Source organism: Arachis hypogaea, chromosome 3, assembly GCF_003086295.3.
Source record: "Arachis hypogaea cultivar Tifrunner chromosome 3, arahy.Tifrunner.gnm2.J5K5, whole genome shotgun sequence".
Lineage (NCBI taxonomy): Eukaryota > Viridiplantae > Streptophyta > Magnoliopsida > Fabales > Fabaceae > Arachis > Arachis hypogaea.
The window spans coordinates 59,291,298-59,307,960 of record NC_092038.1 but is presented as its reverse complement, the minus strand read 5'-3'; the positions used below and the strand labels follow the sequence as shown (position 1 = coordinate 59,307,960).

The 16,663-nt window shown below is 35.8% G+C and overlaps 3 protein-coding genes across 3 annotated transcripts; 1 reads left to right on the top strand and 2 right to left on the bottom strand.

Annotated features, from left to right (window-relative positions):
• The first annotated feature begins 1,087 nt into the window (after positions 1–1,087).
• LOC112790641 (cation-chloride cotransporter 1-like) lies at positions 1,088–7,971 on the top strand. The gene is given in 6 exon segments (XM_072233033.1): positions 1,088–1,230; positions 3,445–3,458; positions 3,461–3,638; positions 4,414–4,814; positions 5,909–6,070; positions 6,731–7,971. Coding segments are annotated over 6 exon segments (1,965 nt in total). The 5' UTR covers positions 1,088–1,102; the 3' UTR covers positions 7,813–7,971.
• Positions 7,972–9,887: 1,916 nt separating this feature from the next.
• On the bottom strand, positions 9,888–11,079 carry LOC140183495 (pentatricopeptide repeat-containing protein At4g21300-like). Its single transcript, XM_072231943.1, has 2 exons — positions 10,619–11,079; positions 9,888–10,569 (listed from the first exon to the last, which is right to left on the bottom strand). Exons 1-2 carry the CDS (start codon positions 11,077–11,079, stop codon positions 9,888–9,890), a joined length of 1,143 nt encoding a protein of 380 aa, XP_072088044.1.
• A 348-nt stretch (positions 11,080–11,427) lies between these two features.
• Positions 11,428–15,407, bottom strand: LOC140183494 (pentatricopeptide repeat-containing protein At4g21300-like). Its single transcript, XM_072231942.1, has 2 exons — positions 15,375–15,407; positions 11,428–12,243 (listed from the first exon to the last, which is right to left on the bottom strand). Exons 1-2 carry the CDS (start codon positions 15,405–15,407, stop codon positions 11,428–11,430), a joined length of 849 nt encoding a protein of 282 aa, XP_072088043.1.
• Positions 15,408–16,663: the final 1,256 nt, after the last annotated feature.

Genomic DNA, 16,663 nt, shown 5'->3' with positions numbered 1-16,663 from the left:
CAAATATTCCAGAATATCAACTCATGCATAAAGATTTGTAACTTTTCCGACTGGATCTGGAATATTTGTTCTAGATTACATTTGTTACTAAATTTTTTGATATAATATTATGCAACTAATTTTACATTATTTGACTTGTATTTCATCTTATCTATAAACATGACTGAAATTTTGATTTGATGCATTCTGAGTAATTATAAATTGTTACTGTGGAATAGCTGTAATCAAGTCGAGGCTTCCATTTTAGGATGGCCTTGAATATAGACATTAGTATCTTTTAAGTGACTGGCAAAGTTGCATAGAAAAAGAATAGAAATTGTTCATGTCAACAGTAGGCTTTGAAGACAATCTAGACTTTAGCAGTTTTTGAATTGACTGGCAAAGTTGCGTGGGTTAAAATAGAAATGGTTCATGTCTAGAATTGTGCTGCTGTAACACATACCACAACAATGTTTGTTTGTTCTTTTATTTTTTTGACAAAAAGTGAATCATAATCAGTGGCAAGGCCCTAATAAACATGTTAAAATTTCATAACAAAAGGGTCGTGAACTGTTTAGTAAAGTTACAGACATTGACATTGTCCTCATTTATAATATAGAAATTGCTAATAGATTCTCAACCTTGATATTTGGTTTAAAAATTAGGATCTTTCTTTTCAGAATTGGTTCTTATTCCTGAATGAGAGATTAAAGTGTTCTGTCTTCACTTGTGGTTATTTGAAGAATCTGGTACCCTAAAGGTTCTGACGTGACAAGTCATGCTACATTGTCAAAAGCTTTATAGCACATAAAGAAAATCAAGGAAACCAACTAATCAACTATGCTTCTCTCCTTTTCTTGAAGGAGTGAGAGTGAAAAATCAATTAAATAATAGGGAAGTAGGGAAATAAGAGTCAATAGGGTTCTTTTTTTTCTTCATTTTTCTTTTGCATTCAATACTGAATTTACTTATCAACTTGTAGAACCCACATTGCTTGCAATCCCTTGATGATGAGTGTTGAGGGCTTATTTATTTATTTTTTTAAAAAATAGGAAAGACATTTTTTGCTTATAAATGTGTATTTACAAATGTTTTTTGTTCACATATTTTTCCCCCTTTATCCATGTTTGATTCAGAGGGATTTACTGGTTTGAGTTGGGAGACAATTAAAGATAATTGGAGTTCAGATTATCAAAAAACTAATGATGCTGGAATCCCAGAAACTGATGGCCATGTAAGCTGGAATTTCAAGTAGGTCTTTCTCATTCGTTTACATTCATTTGCCCTATTTTACCAATATAACTTACAATGATTGTGCATGCATCTTAAATCTGTCGATGAATGATGTGGGGGCAAAATGCTTTAATTTTAGGTGATAAAGTTTGATGAAGTTGAGAGAATGAGAAAGAGATCGGGAAAGAAAATGAGAATGAGTGTTATGTCTTTATGTGTAATAACACTAAGGCCCAATTTGAGTAAACAGCTTAATTAAGCTCTTTTTTGAAAAAATAGCTTAAACAATAAATGCTTATATTAAAAGCAGTTTATAAATAAGTTATTTTGTATTTGGTTTTTCAGTTCTAAAAGTGTTTATTTTAAAAGAAATGTGATTAAAAGCTTTTATTATGAGAGAAGTAATTTTTTTTAACTTTTCCATAAGCACTTAAATAACTTCTTAGAAAGCTACAATTTGGTTTTGAAAATTGCACTAGATATTAATACTACTACTTTTCATAAGTCAAAAGCTCAAAAAAGTAACTTTTGAAGCTTTCCAAATGGGCCCTAAGCTCATGGCCTTATATACAGTGAGGATACAGAGAGCTTACACTTAAGTTAGTTATTCATTCTAACATATTCTAGCAGGTTCTGATCTTCCTGCACTAACTGAATCTAACTGATTCTGACTTCTCTAGACTTTTCTAGACACTTCTAGAACCTCTCTTTAGCTTACTCTATTATTAGGCAATACTGTACAATACATTTTATGAAATGTCTCTATATCTATATCTTTTATATACAATATATATAATGAGGATACCAAAAAGTAATTGATTTGGTCTCCAAATTTTTACTACTTTTACCCTTATATCATGTATAACTGCTTTTAGTAGTTATTTTTCTTTCCTCCACAGACTTTACATTATCGTTGCATCTTCGTATCTTCTTTTATTTGTTATGTTTCGAATTAAAAAAAAAAAAACTCAACCAAAATCCATTTAAAAGTATAAATAAAAATTGACTTGACAAGCATGCAGTGCCTAACAAGTCCTTAGTAGCAATAGTATGGATTCATTATACTTAATCTTCATATGTTACCCTGTTCTTCATTGGCTGATATATTAACTTAATGACGCAGGATTTTTAAATTAGACAGGAGAATGGTTTTAATTTTATTTAATTAATTTGATTTGCTTGAGGCCTAAAGATTCTCGATGAGGTTGGAAGTAAGGAGTTCTCTGTTAGTGCTTTTCAGCCAGTGGGTTCTTTCCTTTCCAAAAAATACACGAGCACTGCAAAAATTGACGTCTGCAGCAGGATATTGCATTACTTGGACCAAAATATCTGAATTTAGTGAAAAAAAACTACTTGTTGACAGGGCAATTCCACAATTTACCGAATCTACCAGAAAGCTTGATCTATATAGATCTTGCAGTAGGGAACTGCAAATGAAGGCAAGCCAATGATGTGGAATCTAAATTGAACATTAAACAGAATGGGGTCAAACAATGTTATTAATGTTTATTCAATTAGGAACAATGGTCCCAAAAAAATGACTTTGACGGAAGATTTAGATTTAGATAGGTGAATAGGGTTAAACAAAGGAAGGTGAGACTCTAATTCATTGACCTCTCTACCATTGAAGTTTAGAATAAAAATGGTGAGAGATAATGGTAAGCAATAACTGCAAAACAAGAGGGCAGACATCCTAAAATCTAATTTCCCCATCTTTCCAATGCCTTTGTTGTTAATAAGCCCTCAAGGACGTTGCTTAAATTTGTTCAACTCTATTATGAGGAACCAGGTAAATCAAGAGAAAGATTTACATAGGATTGAAATATAAAAATCCTCACCAGGGTTTTAAAACTTCTGTCCATTGAAGATGAAATATCGAAGCTTGAAATAGAGCTGAAATAGGTAGCCCTTAGCTCCTATTCCATAATTATATTGTAACTTTTATATTAAGTATATGCCATCAAGCCCAACATTTTACTGATGATATGAAACTAGATTTTATAAGTTGCTGTCAGTTGCAAACCAGTTCTGTGGTCCCAATCAGCATGGGCTGCAGGAGAAAGATTTAGAAAAATTTTCACTATTTAAGATTATTTATCACTATAATTGATAAAGTTAAAATTATTTCACATTTAATGCAGGATCCTGAGGGACCAATATGTTTAAGCATTTTCTAGTTTATGATATTGGAATGACTTTTCAATTTTTCTAATTATATTCTTTGCTTCCCAGTTCATTAGTAGGCCTCTTTTCCCAGCTGTGACAGGAATAATGGCAGGTTCTAATAGATCAGCTTCTCTAAAAGATACTCAGCGATCAATTCCTATTGGGACATTATCTGCAACACTTATTACTACTTCTCTGTATTTTATTTCTGTGTTATTTTTTGGCGCTGTTGCCACCAGAGAGAAGCTTTTAACAGACAGGTAATTTTTGGTCTGAAACTTCTTTGTATAATTGTTTCCTCTTGAAAGAGGATGTATTTGAAATGATGAGAAAAATTGAATGGACTGATCTGGACTTCTGCTGAGAAAGAAAAAGATTAGAATAAACTCAAAAGACCTAGGCCTGTGTGTACCTACGTTGCACAGGTATGTGCAAACTTGAAGCGTACCCATACCGGGTACAAGCGTGTGATGGGTACATGCAGGTATGCAAAGAACAAAAATAGATAAAAAAAAAAAAAATAGAAAGTTTCCTACAAAATAAACGAGCTAAGTATGGTTTGGGTACAATTTAAACAACTTGGCACAAGTTTTCCATCGTTTTTGGAGTGTTCTTTAAATTTTTTTCCCTTAATCTATGCTTTCAAAGAAAGCAACTATTTTCAAACCCTTTATCACTTTTTTCATTGTTTTTTAATCTTTGTTTAAAGAAAACAACCATTTTCAAACCCTGTGTTTGATTTCACATGGAACATGTTTTAGTAGGTGAAAATTTACAGTTTATTTTGAAAAGTTGATGCTCATACCCCATGCAACATAGATGTGCACCAAGAAGTCCCTTTAAAAAGAGGATCCTATTTGATTACCTTTGGTAGTCAACTTATGAAAAATATGTAATTCATCATGGTTTTTAATTATTGTGAGTTTTGGGCATCCATGTCAGAAGAAACTCTTTTATTCACTTTTTTTGAATGGATAAACCCCTTAAATATTTTCAATTTACTTCATCTGTTTTTGATATGGAGATTTATTGCAGGCTACTAACGGCTACAGTTGCCTGGCCTTTCCCTTCACTAATTAAAATTGGGATTATTCTTTCAACTTTGGGTGCTGCTCTTCAGAGTCTGACCGGTGCCCCACGTCTGCTTGCAGCAATAGCCAATGATGATATTTTACCTATTCTGCGCTACTTTAAAGTTGCAGATGGCAGTGAGCCTTATGCTGCTACCCTTTTCACTGCTATCCTATGTGGTGTGTGTGTCATTATTGGGAATCTGGATCTTATCACTCCAACTATAACTATGTTTTTCCTTCTGTGTTATACGGGTGTCAACTTGTCCTGCTTCCTTCTTGATCTTCTAGATGCTCCTAGTTGGCGACCTCGTTGGAAATTTCATCATTGGTTTCTCTCTCTTGTTGGAGCATTACTTTGCATTGGTATGGTGGCTTTTTTGTGCATATTTGTCATTATTGTCTATCAGCGGATTCATTTTGCTTCTATTTGGCCGCATCTTGGTTGTTTCAATTATTTTTTCTGCTTTATGCATGCTTCCCTCTCCCTTCTTTCTTTCTCTGTCTTTTATTTTCTTTTTCTTTTTTTGTGTTGTGGCGAGGTGGGGATGCGGGGGTTTGCAACTGTGGTAAAGATATAACGCTGAAATTAAAGCTTTGAATGTGATAGAGTGCCCTCAACGCACCATTTGTGAAACAGCATAGATGGTAGAACACCAGTTTACCGTGTTATAGCTGCATATAATTTGGGTTGGGAAATGGCTGTGTATTACATTAGTAGTATTATATTCCTTGCCCTAGTGCTTCTTTGATATTCATAATTTGAAACTGCGAACCATAACATTCCAGTTGCTATCGCATTGAGATTTAGATTTTAGATTAGAAAATAATTGAGCATTCTTGTAGCAATAGATGTTTGATTTCCAATATCCCGCAAATTCACTGTGGTTTGGATTCTCCTGTGTGAAGCTTTGACATTTGGGACATGTTTATGAATAGGTTTACAATATGTCCAGTTCAGTGAATACTATCTTTTTCAAATAGCAATAGCAGACACAGACTGAGCCACATTTATAACATGAAGATATGAATTTGCCCGTCTTTGGTTCAAAAATGTCTGCTAAGTTCTGTCATGATAATCTTAATCGTATCACTCACATGGAGATAGACATGGCTCAAGTTGGTGATGATAAAACAAAGGATGATCTATATATATATAGTCAAACTCTTGGGAAAGAAAGCCTCCTTCTAAGTTTATATAACGTATTCTAGTGGTTCATATCTAGATGTAGAGGCCAAAGGGGCATGCCACTAAGAGAAATACACAAAGATCATCAAAGGTTCTCTCATTTCTTATAAATACCAAAATTACGTGGGTCTTTATGGAAGAGTAAAAAAGTTTAGCCTGTGACTATAGCTTTCTATGAACCATTTTATACTTACTTCTTCTGCTGCTTATGTGTGTTTTCATGTTAACACTCAATTTTGCAATGATCATTTTTTCCTTGTTTCCAATGCAGTGATTATGTTCCTGATCTCGTGGTCATTCACTGTGGTGGCTTTGGCCCTTGCAAGTCTTATATATAAGTATGTGGGCCTCAAAGGAAAGGCTGGCGACTGGGGAGATGGTTTCAAAAGTGCATATTTCCAACTAGCACTTCGGAGCCTTCGATCACTAGGAGGTATATACCTTTCAAATTCAGTCAACTAGATAATATGATACAATATATTATGCATTAATGTTGTTGATCCTGGCATCAAGGCATTATTGGTTGGAGAAAAAAGAAATATTACTCTTAAGGTCCTTGAGAGCTTTCAAGAAAACGACTAAAGAACGAAGGACCAAATTACCCATGAAAATCTGTCTCTGAAAAATTTTTCAATGAAAAAAATAATTAAAATCCTTGAGGAAAATAGCCCACGAAACTTCATGTTGCAGACAAAATCAACACTTTTTGTTCTGACATGGATAATTTTGTCATTGACGTGATTTATCATGCATAATTGATACTTCACTCAAGAAAAACAAAATAGCTATAATTTATTAATTGGGAATTAAGTTGTTCACTGAACTTTGTGTTCATGGATAATTTCATACTTTAAGTATTCTCATTAAGTTTTTTCAATTCAATGACAACATTAATGAACTTTCTGTGTACAGAATAATCTATTAAGGTTGATATTTAGGCTTCAAGTTTAATCCTTTTGCATTGCTTCTCTTTACCAACTCTATCTATGACGAAATTTAATGTCAGTTGCTTTATGTATAGTATATTTTTTGTAGAAAACCAAGTATGCCCAAAACAATTTCTATCTATTAACTTAATTTGTAATGTCCGTAGAAAACCAAGTACACCCAAAGAATTGGTATCCAATTCCACTCGTGTTTTGCCGGCCCTGGGGTCAACTACCAGAAAATGTTCCATGTCATCCCAAACTTGCAGATTTTGCTAACTGTATGAAGAAGAAAGGTCGAGGAATGTCTATATTTGTCTCTATACTGGATGGTGACTACCATGAATGTGCTGAAGATGCCAAGACTGCTTGTAAACAGCTCAGTACCTACATTAATTACAAGAATTGTGAAGGTGTGGCTGAGATTGTTGTCGCCCCTAATATGTCTGAAGGCTTTCGTGGTATCGTGCAGACAATGGGCCTTGGGAATCTCAAGCCAAACATTGTGGTGATGCGCTACCCAGAGATCTGGCGTCGGGAGAACTTAACAGAAATCCCCAAGACATTTGTTGGGATAATTAATGACTGCATTGTTGCAAACAAGGCGGTAGTCATAGTGAAGGGTCTTGATGAGTGGCCCAATGAGTACCAGAAGCAGTACGGCACGATTGACCTCTACTGGATTGTGAGAGATGGTGGTCTCATGCTGCTGCTCTCTCAGCTGCTTCTTACCAAGGACAGCTTTGAGAGTTGCAAAATTCAGGTTTTCTGCATTGCAGAAGAGGATGCAGATGCAGAAGTGCTGAAAGCTGATGTGAGAAAATTCCTTTATGATCTTCGGATGCAAGCAGAAGTCTTTGTCATTCCCATTTCTTCACAAGAAAATGGTGGGTCTCCCCAGGATGAGTCACACGATGCATTTAAAGGTGCTCAACAAAGAATTGATGATTATCTAAACAAAATGAAGGCAGCAGCAAAGAAAGATGGCACCCCTCTAATGGCAGATGGTAAGCGCGCAGTTGTGAATGAGCAGCAGGTCGAGAAGTTCCTGTTCACAACGCTTAAGCTCAATTCAATAATGTTGAGGTACTCAAGAATGGCTGCTGTTGTTTTGGTAAGTTTGCCTCCACCTCCACTGAACCACCCAGCATATTTCTATATGGAGTACATGGATATGTTGCTGGAAAATATACCGAGGATTTTAATTGTAAGAGGATACCGTAGAGACGTTGTCACTCTATTCACATAGTTTTGAACTGGATTCTAGGACATTAATTACTTCCTTTTCTGTTTATAGTTTTGTAGTTTACATGTAGTGTTCATTCTTTGTACCCATTTTCTTGCTCAAGAGGATCTACTGTATCACCAGATTATAATAGAAAAATTAAACTGTATTCATTTTGGAACATCGTTTGAATTGTTTATTTTCTTATTTTGAATCTCTCTTTTTGGTTTTACATCAGCATGAGATTATTATTATTATTATTATTATTATTATTATTATTATTATTATTATTATTATTATTATTATTATTATTTTGATGGCAAAGCCTCGTAAAATAGTGATTAGTGTCTAACTCAGTTGACCAAGTCTAAGCATTAAATATAAAGTATCTGAATAAAAAAAAATTACTAATCGGATTTATGATCTTAGTTTGAGTTAATTTTAAGTCAATTTTAAAGTAGCTGCATAGAGAGAATGAAATGGTACATGAAAAAATAAAATAACGTCACCACCTTAAGCTTCTGGTCATAATTCAAACAACTTTTGTGCTAAAAACGTAGGGCAGAGGCATTTAACTCAATATGGCGCCCCAAATCATTAGTGGACTCTTTTGTGGTATTTATCGACACATATACAATGTTGCTACTCTTTCAGAATTTCCTTAATTCAACTTACACTTAATAGGTTGATGTGTCTACATTGGATGCATTCCTTGTGTGCCGTTTCCTTAATCCTTATAAAATATGCTATGCTTGTTTGTATCTTCCTAGTCCATGTCTCTTCATAAGTTCTGAACTTCTCTTCCTTTTCATTCTCTCGTTTTCCTTTTCTCTCAAACTTCACTCCATTTTCTCTCTCAATTATTTTATCTGACTACTCTGCAATTAGTTGCCTCTGTGGTTCATTCATGGGTGAATAAGTATGTTATTTGTTGTAAGTGTTGTCTTTAAATTTTATTATTTCAAGAAAAGGACAAATAAATCTTTAATCTTTTGTTGGAGAAACAAATTGTTTCCTAATCAAAAAATACAAAAAGGTCTATCACTTCTTAAAATACAAGAAATTTGGGTTCTTCCTCGTCCATTTTGTCCTATAAACTATAATGACCGTCGACTGATGTGTCCGTTACAAGTTTGACATGACTGTAATATGCGACATAGGATTAGTGTTAAAATAATCTGTGTTAGAGTTTATACTTTGTTAAAATACTGTTAATTTGGTTTAAATACCATTAGATAAATTAAATTTATACTAAAAGAATTAGTGGTATTAGTGATTATTTTTTAATAAGAAAGTGATTGTTGATGTTGCACTATTTAACTTCTCACGAAGATGATACATTTGTTCTGTCGGTGGAAATTTTATTAAAAACTCCAGTAAAGATTTCCAAACATAATATTTTCAGAAATATAATTTTTTAGAATGTATTTCTTAACCTTAAATCAAACGATCACTAGTACTTTTTTAAACACTTTAGCAAAAGGTTAGATGAAGATTAATAAAATTTTTAAATATATTCATGTTTGTTAATAATCAAAATTCAAGAAACATTCAAAGCTAACAAGGTGTTTTTGAGAGACTTGTTTGATTGGCAATTTGTGTTTGTTTGTCAAGGTATTGTTGCTTTAGATCCTTTTGTTTGCTATTGTGTTATCTCCATGTATAACCCTCTGACTTTGTAGTTACTCTCTCTGGAGGGTATCGCGTCTTCTAAACTAATCGATAAAAATATAAAATATAAAATAAGAAAAAAAAATGAAATAAAAAACAACCCAAAAGATGTAACTCGTAATGGAGTGATAATACTTTAGTAATAACCACATGAAGTGGTATTGTTGGGACGACAAACAAAATTGAATTGATGATCACTAGTTTCAATTTTCAAATATCAGCATGAAAGAATACAAATTAGTCCAATTTTGGGACTACAAAAAAATTGAATTGATGATCACTAGTTTTAATTTTCCATTATCAGCATGAAAGAATACAAAATTGGTGGCTAATATTTAGTATACACCATTTTTATAATAATATGGATTACATAGAACAAAACTTTTGCTCTTGGTGATGCTTGGAATATAGACATTAGTTGTTTCCATTCAAGTTTTTACAACGACTTGTGGATGCAGTAGAAGGTATGGTTGAGGAACATAACCCTGTTTTTTTAACTCAAGGAGAAGACTCTCCAGAATCAAATAGATCTCAAAAGATTGTGGGTGACTACCATCAGCAGCAGAAAACATATGGGTGCTGCCATTCACATCAATCCAGCTGTATCCGCATATTTTCTGAACTCCTTTTTCCTTCATTCGACTTCGAATCTTAAGAACATCTGACCACTCCCCTGCACCGGCATGTACATTCGAAAGCAATACATAGTACCCCGAATTTTGGGGGTCTAACTCCAGAAGATGTTCGGAAGCTAGTCTGGCCAACTCAACATTGCCATGAACCCGACAAGCTCCTAGTAGTGTCCCCCAAACACCTGCGTCCGGAGCAAGCGGCATGCTCTTTATAGTATCGAATGCCTCGTGCAAACGACCAGCTCGGCCATACAAATCTACCATGCATGCATAGTGCTCCATCTTAGCACAAATCCCATAACTTTCAGTCATGCAACGGAAATATGATATGCCTTCATCAACTAGGCCAGCATGAGCACAAGCAGATATTATAACAAGGAAAGTAACGTGATCCGGGTGAATCTCGGCTTTTAACATTTCATGGAATAGCTCGAGACATTCCCTGGGGCGACCATGGTTTCCATATGCAGCAATGATGCTATTCCATGAAATTTCATTCCTTCCAGTACATCAGGTCAAACACATACTGAGCCATGGCTAATTTTCCACATTTAGAATACATGTCTATCAGTGCACTTGCAACAATAGTGTCAGAAGTAAATGCATTTCTTATCACAAAGCCGTGCATCTCTTTCCCAGAATAGAGTGCCGGTATATTTGCACTTGCAGAAAGCACAGATGATAGGCTCACGGAATCAAACTTGGTTCCACTCCTTCCCATTCCACGAAAAATATTAATAGCCATTTCTGGTTTACCATTCTGTGAGAAGCTTGCAATCATTGAGTTCCAACATACACTATCTCTTTCAGGCATCCTTCTGAAAAATTGATATGCAAGATCTAGTCTTCCACATTTTGAATACATATCTGTGATGGCAGACCCCACATGAAGCACACTATCAAGTTGATTTTTCAGAATGACACAATGTAATTCTTTCCCTAATCTCAGAGAAGCCGAAGCAGCACATGCCGGCAAACCAGCAGCCATGGTCAGGCAATTAGGCACCATTCCCTCCTGAACTAACCACCTAAAAAATCTATAACATCAATATACAGACCATTAAGTACATAGCCCGAGATCATAGCTGTACAAACTGCAACATCAACTGAAGTATTCTGCTGGAAAATCTTGCATGCCGTATCCATGTCCCTATTCTTTAAGTATACGTCAATAAGTGAACTCTTTAAATAAACATCAAAAGGAATCCTGTGCCGGACTATATAACCATGAATTTCTTTACAATGTTTGGTACTACTACTACCAGATTCAACAATAGAAGGAAGGAAACTTGCAAAAGTGATCAAATCTGGTTTGACACTAGCAGAGATCATTGCATTAAATAAAGTTAAGGCCTGCCAATCCATTTTGCACATATCCAGCAATCAACCTATTCCAAGTAACTGTATCAGTCTGTGGCATTGAATCAAATAACCTACGTGCATCAACAAGGTTACCACATTTGGAATACATGGAAAGTAGTGTGTTTGCTACCTGCGAATCATGCTGGAACCCACTACCAATAACAAGACCATGAAGCTGAGTACCAACATAAAACATCCCTCTTGTAGAGCATAATGATAACATACAAGTAAAAGTTACTGAATTGGGCTTGATATAACAATTCCTCATTTCCTGAAAAGTTTCTATTGCATTGTTAAAATCACCGCTAGTTACATAACCATTTAGCATGACATTCCACAAAACGCAGTCTCTTACAGACAATTCATCGAACACTTGCCTTGCATCACAAATACACCCATTATCTGCATACAACTTGATCAAGGCACTACCAACAAACAAGTCCACATCGATCCCGATTGACCGAATTGTGTTATGCACCATCTTACCCAATGCAACATTATTTGAACCACCACAAGCTTTTATAATGTAAGGGAAAGTGTATTTATCAGGTGAGACTCCACTACCAAACATCATGAAGTAAAACAACAATGCAAAATCATGCCACCCCAACATCACAAACTCTCTTATCATCCAATTCCAGGGAAGTGCATAGCCCAACTCAAGCCTGAAAAACAAGTTCCTAGCATCCCTGATGCTACTACAAAGAACATACAGCCCTGCAATTCTTGAACCCAACACATTGATATCACTCTTTCCACAAACAGTGACCCGAACATGAATTTGCTTGACCTGTGGAAGCAGAGAGGAATCAGAACAAGAACGGAACAGAGACTCCAATTGGGTTGTCAGAGGCTCTGGATGTTGTTGTGCGTTTGGAAAGCGGTGTTTTGGGATGGCATAATTGTAATTATCAGCGTTGATGAGTCTGGATTCACTCCCCTCCCAATAAAATTGATGAATCTGTACCAAAATTATCGTCAAGTAATAATCCACATGGGAGTGGAATCGTATCCACAGAGATTGGTAGATTTAAACAATTTTAATTAATTAGTGAATTAGTCAAGTTTAAACAGAATAAGTTGTGAGTGCGGAATTATAAATGGCAGAAACATAAATGACGAAAGAATAAAGGAAAGCAATAAGGTGCAGAAATAGAAATGGCAAGAATGTAAAAGGGAGTGGGAATTTGCAGAATGTAAATGAAAGCTATAAAAGAATGGTAGAGATAAGAATGGGGAAATTCATTGAGATCAGGAGATATTGTCTCTTTGGATTAAATCCAGCTTATATCCTCTTCAATCATGCAACTCGTTGACCTCTTGGCAATCATGATTGATTGAGCCACAATCCCTTGGCAACTCAATCTCTCAGATCTTGATCAATACCCAATTCCTTGGTCTAATTGCAAATGAAGAGAGATATGCTTGGTCTCTGATTATACCACACATCCTTGTAGGTCCAGGTAGAGGGAGGATTATAGGTCACCATATCCAAACACCAAAACCCAGATCCTACTCAAGTGTGAGAAGGGATTTCTAGCATGGTTTTCTGTTTCCTTTTCCAAGGTTCCCATGAAACCCACTTTGCATTCAACATCTTTTTCAAGATGATTGAACACTAAGCATGAAGAACAAAATTCCTTCTAGCAAATCAAAGAGAAGATGAAGAGAAGAAGAAATTCACTAAGAAAGTCACTAATGTCTCCCACCTAGCACTTTTGTTTATTGTCCTTAAGTTGGACTTATGGGGAGCTCCTCTCAAGGTGGCTTGTGCTTGAATTCATCTTGGAACTCCTGATAAACCCCAAGTTGACGGTTTATCTTGTATTGAATTTAGAGTATTTTGATGACCTTTTCTCGCATTTAACCTATGAATTAGCATGGTTTTGTAATCTCTCCCGTATTCGTGCTTAAGTGTAAAAACATGCTTTTTAAGCCTTATTTTGATGAATTCTAATTCCACTTTGATCCCATAAGATGCCTTGATGTGTTTGCTAGTAATTCCAGGATTGAAATAGGCTAGGCATGGATCAAAGGGAGCAAGGAAGGAAGCATACAAGTAGAGAGAAGCATGAAAAGTCAAAGAAGTGAAATCAGCCAAGCACGCGCACGCGCACAAAGCGCTCGCGCGCACATTGCAGAATCGGCTAGGGGCGCGCACGCGTACCGTGCGCGCACGCGTCGAAGTCGGCACATGACTTCATTAAAGCAACACGTGCCTGGCGATTTGGAAGGGTTTCTGAACCCATTTTGGCGCCAATTGCTGATAGAAAGGAATAAAAGGATCAAGGATTAAAGGGGAAGACAATCTGGGAATCATTTCTGGCATCATTAGGATTAGGATTAGTTAGTTTTAGAGAGAGAAGCTCCCACTTCTCTCTAGAATTAGGATTAGGTTTAGGTTAATCTCTCTTCTTAGATCTAGGTTTAATTCATGCTTTGATTCACTTTTCTTTTATCAAGTCTTAATCTTCCCCTCTTCCTCTTTCTAGTTATGGGCTTTAATAATTATAATTCTTCATTTTGTTTTGGATAGATTGTTGTTCGTTTGTTTTCTTTCAATAATGTAATTTGAGGTAATTCATGATAATTGTGATTTCCTTGATTATTGTTGTTCATTTCTTTGCAATAATTGTTGTTAGATTTTATTCTTGTTATCAATTTACTATGCTTTCCTTATATGCCTTCCAAGTATTTGATGAAATGCTTGGTTGGATTTTAGTGTAGGTTTTGTTCCTCTTGGCCTAGGTAGAGTAATTAGTGACTCTTGAGTTATCTAATTCCCTTGTTGATTGACAATTAGAAGTTGCTAATTGATTTGAATGCCTCTAAAGCTAGTATTTCCTTTAGGAGTTGATCAGGACTTGAGGAATCAAATTGATTCATCCACTTGACTTTTCTCCATGGTTAACTAAGTGGGAGCAATGGATAATTTGTCATCACAATTGAGGAGGATAACTAGGATAGGACTTCTAGTACTCATATCTTGCCAAGAGCTTTGCTAGTTGTTAGTTTATTTTCTTTGCCATTTATATTTCTTGTCTAAAATCTTAAAAACCCCAAATATAACTCACAACCAATAACAAGACATTTTATTGTAATTCCTAGGGAGAACAACCCGAGGTCTAATACTTCAGTTTTTAAATTTTAGGGGTTTGTACTAGTGACAAACAACTTTTTGTATGAAAGGATTATTGTTTGGTTTAGAAACTATACTTTACAACGAGAATTCATTAGTGAAATTCTAAACCGTAAAAAATCCAATCATCAAAAATGGCGCCGTTGCCGGGGAGTTGCAATGGTGTTATGTTATTGGTTATTGTATATATGTGAATAGTGTGAATATCTTGCTTTTTGCTTTAATTGCTAGTTGTAGAGTTTTGTTTCTCTTGTTTTTTATTAGCTTTTGATTTTTATTTTCTCTTGCTACCATGAATTCTCACTTTGGCTATGAGTGTAATTACAACTATGTTGTAGGAAATGAGAACTTCAATGAGGATGTGTATCAAGGATGGGACAATCAAAGGTGGGAGGAGCAATGCGCATATGATCAATCTTCATGGCAACAACCCCCACCAATGCACTATGAAGAAGAGCCATTCTATGATGCATATCAATCCAATGGCTATGGTGAATCTCCTTATGACTTTCAAGAACCACCACCATATGCCTATGAACCATACCCTCAACATAACTCTCAACCATACTCACAAGCCAAAGCCCTTTCTTACCAACCACCGTCATATGACCCTAATCCATATCCACCATTCCAACAACCATATGAGCCATATGAACCACACATAGAGCCACCACCACTCCAACATCAATATTTTCAAGAGCCACCCCGTCCATATTATTACCAAGATGAACCACCTCCAATAAATGAAATTTTTCAACCACAAGATGAATACTACTTTTCACCACAACTTCCCATGGAAGAATACTCATATCCATCGATCCAAGAGCCACATGATCCTAATCATATTATCCAAGAGGAACAAGAGTCAAGGGATCATCTCAAGGAAGCATTGGATCAATTTCAAGCAACCATGGAGTGTGTTGTGCAACAAGTGGAAAGAGTAGAGAATATTGAACCACCACAACTCTACCAAGAAGAACTACCTTCCTATTATGAACCCTTTCCCCAAAATGATGAACCCTTCCACCCACCCCAATCTCTAATGGATAAAATCCTTGGTGTTCTTGTTCAAGGCCAAGAAGAGATGAAAATGGATGTGCAAAATTTCATGGCCGCCTTGGATGCGGTAACAAATCAATTAGCCTCCCAATGCTTGAACACTCAAGGAACTCCCACGGCTACATGTGGAGAATCGAATGAAGAGCATAGCATGAAGGAGAGATTGGAAACTTCAGTGGGAAATGAAGGAAGTTGCTTTGTATTGGAACAATTGGAGGAAGCTTTAATTGTTGAAGACAAGGAAGAAGTGGTAGAAGACTTAGGAGATGCAGAGCCTCCATGGGAACATATAGTTGAAGAAAACCCCTCTAAGATGATTGAAATTGATACTAGGGAGGAAAGTGCACACCTTCCAAGGCATATTCCATATGAAGACTTGGATGGGATAGAGAAAGAATTGAGTTCCCTTGGTGATGAAGATCAAGCATCAAGTCTTAGTGGTGAAGAATCCTTTGAGCATGAAAAACCTTCTCCTGGTGCATTTGAAAATGTTGTGGAGGTAAACTTCTTTCACCCTCCCAATTATAGTTTGATTAAGGGAAAAGGCTTAGATAGTATTAATGAACAAAGGATTGAATTAGAGAAATCTTGTGAAGAGGTGGAAGTCCTTAGAAATAGAAGGATGGAGTGGAATACGCTTTGTCAAGATCGTTGGAAGCATCTTTGCCTAGGTTGTCATCTACTCCTTCACTTGAGTGGGTAAAATTCATTTCTATTAACTTTATTGTCCCACTTGAGTATGACTTGCTTGAAACGGATGGGCAACTTCGGATGCTTTGTGGGATGAAGCGTAAGCGAAAGATGTTTTGTGGTTGGCGTTGTAAATCAAGGCTCATTTTGGTTGATACTTCAAGAGTTGAATACAAAGGTGGGAATAGTGCTCAAATAGATGGGTCTAGGAGGATTGTTGGCCACTATATAGAGAATTCACCCTACTCACCACCCGGTTGGACCAATAATGATGATCAACTTCAAGACGGGTGTGAAGATAAAGTGTGGGACCCCGGATTAG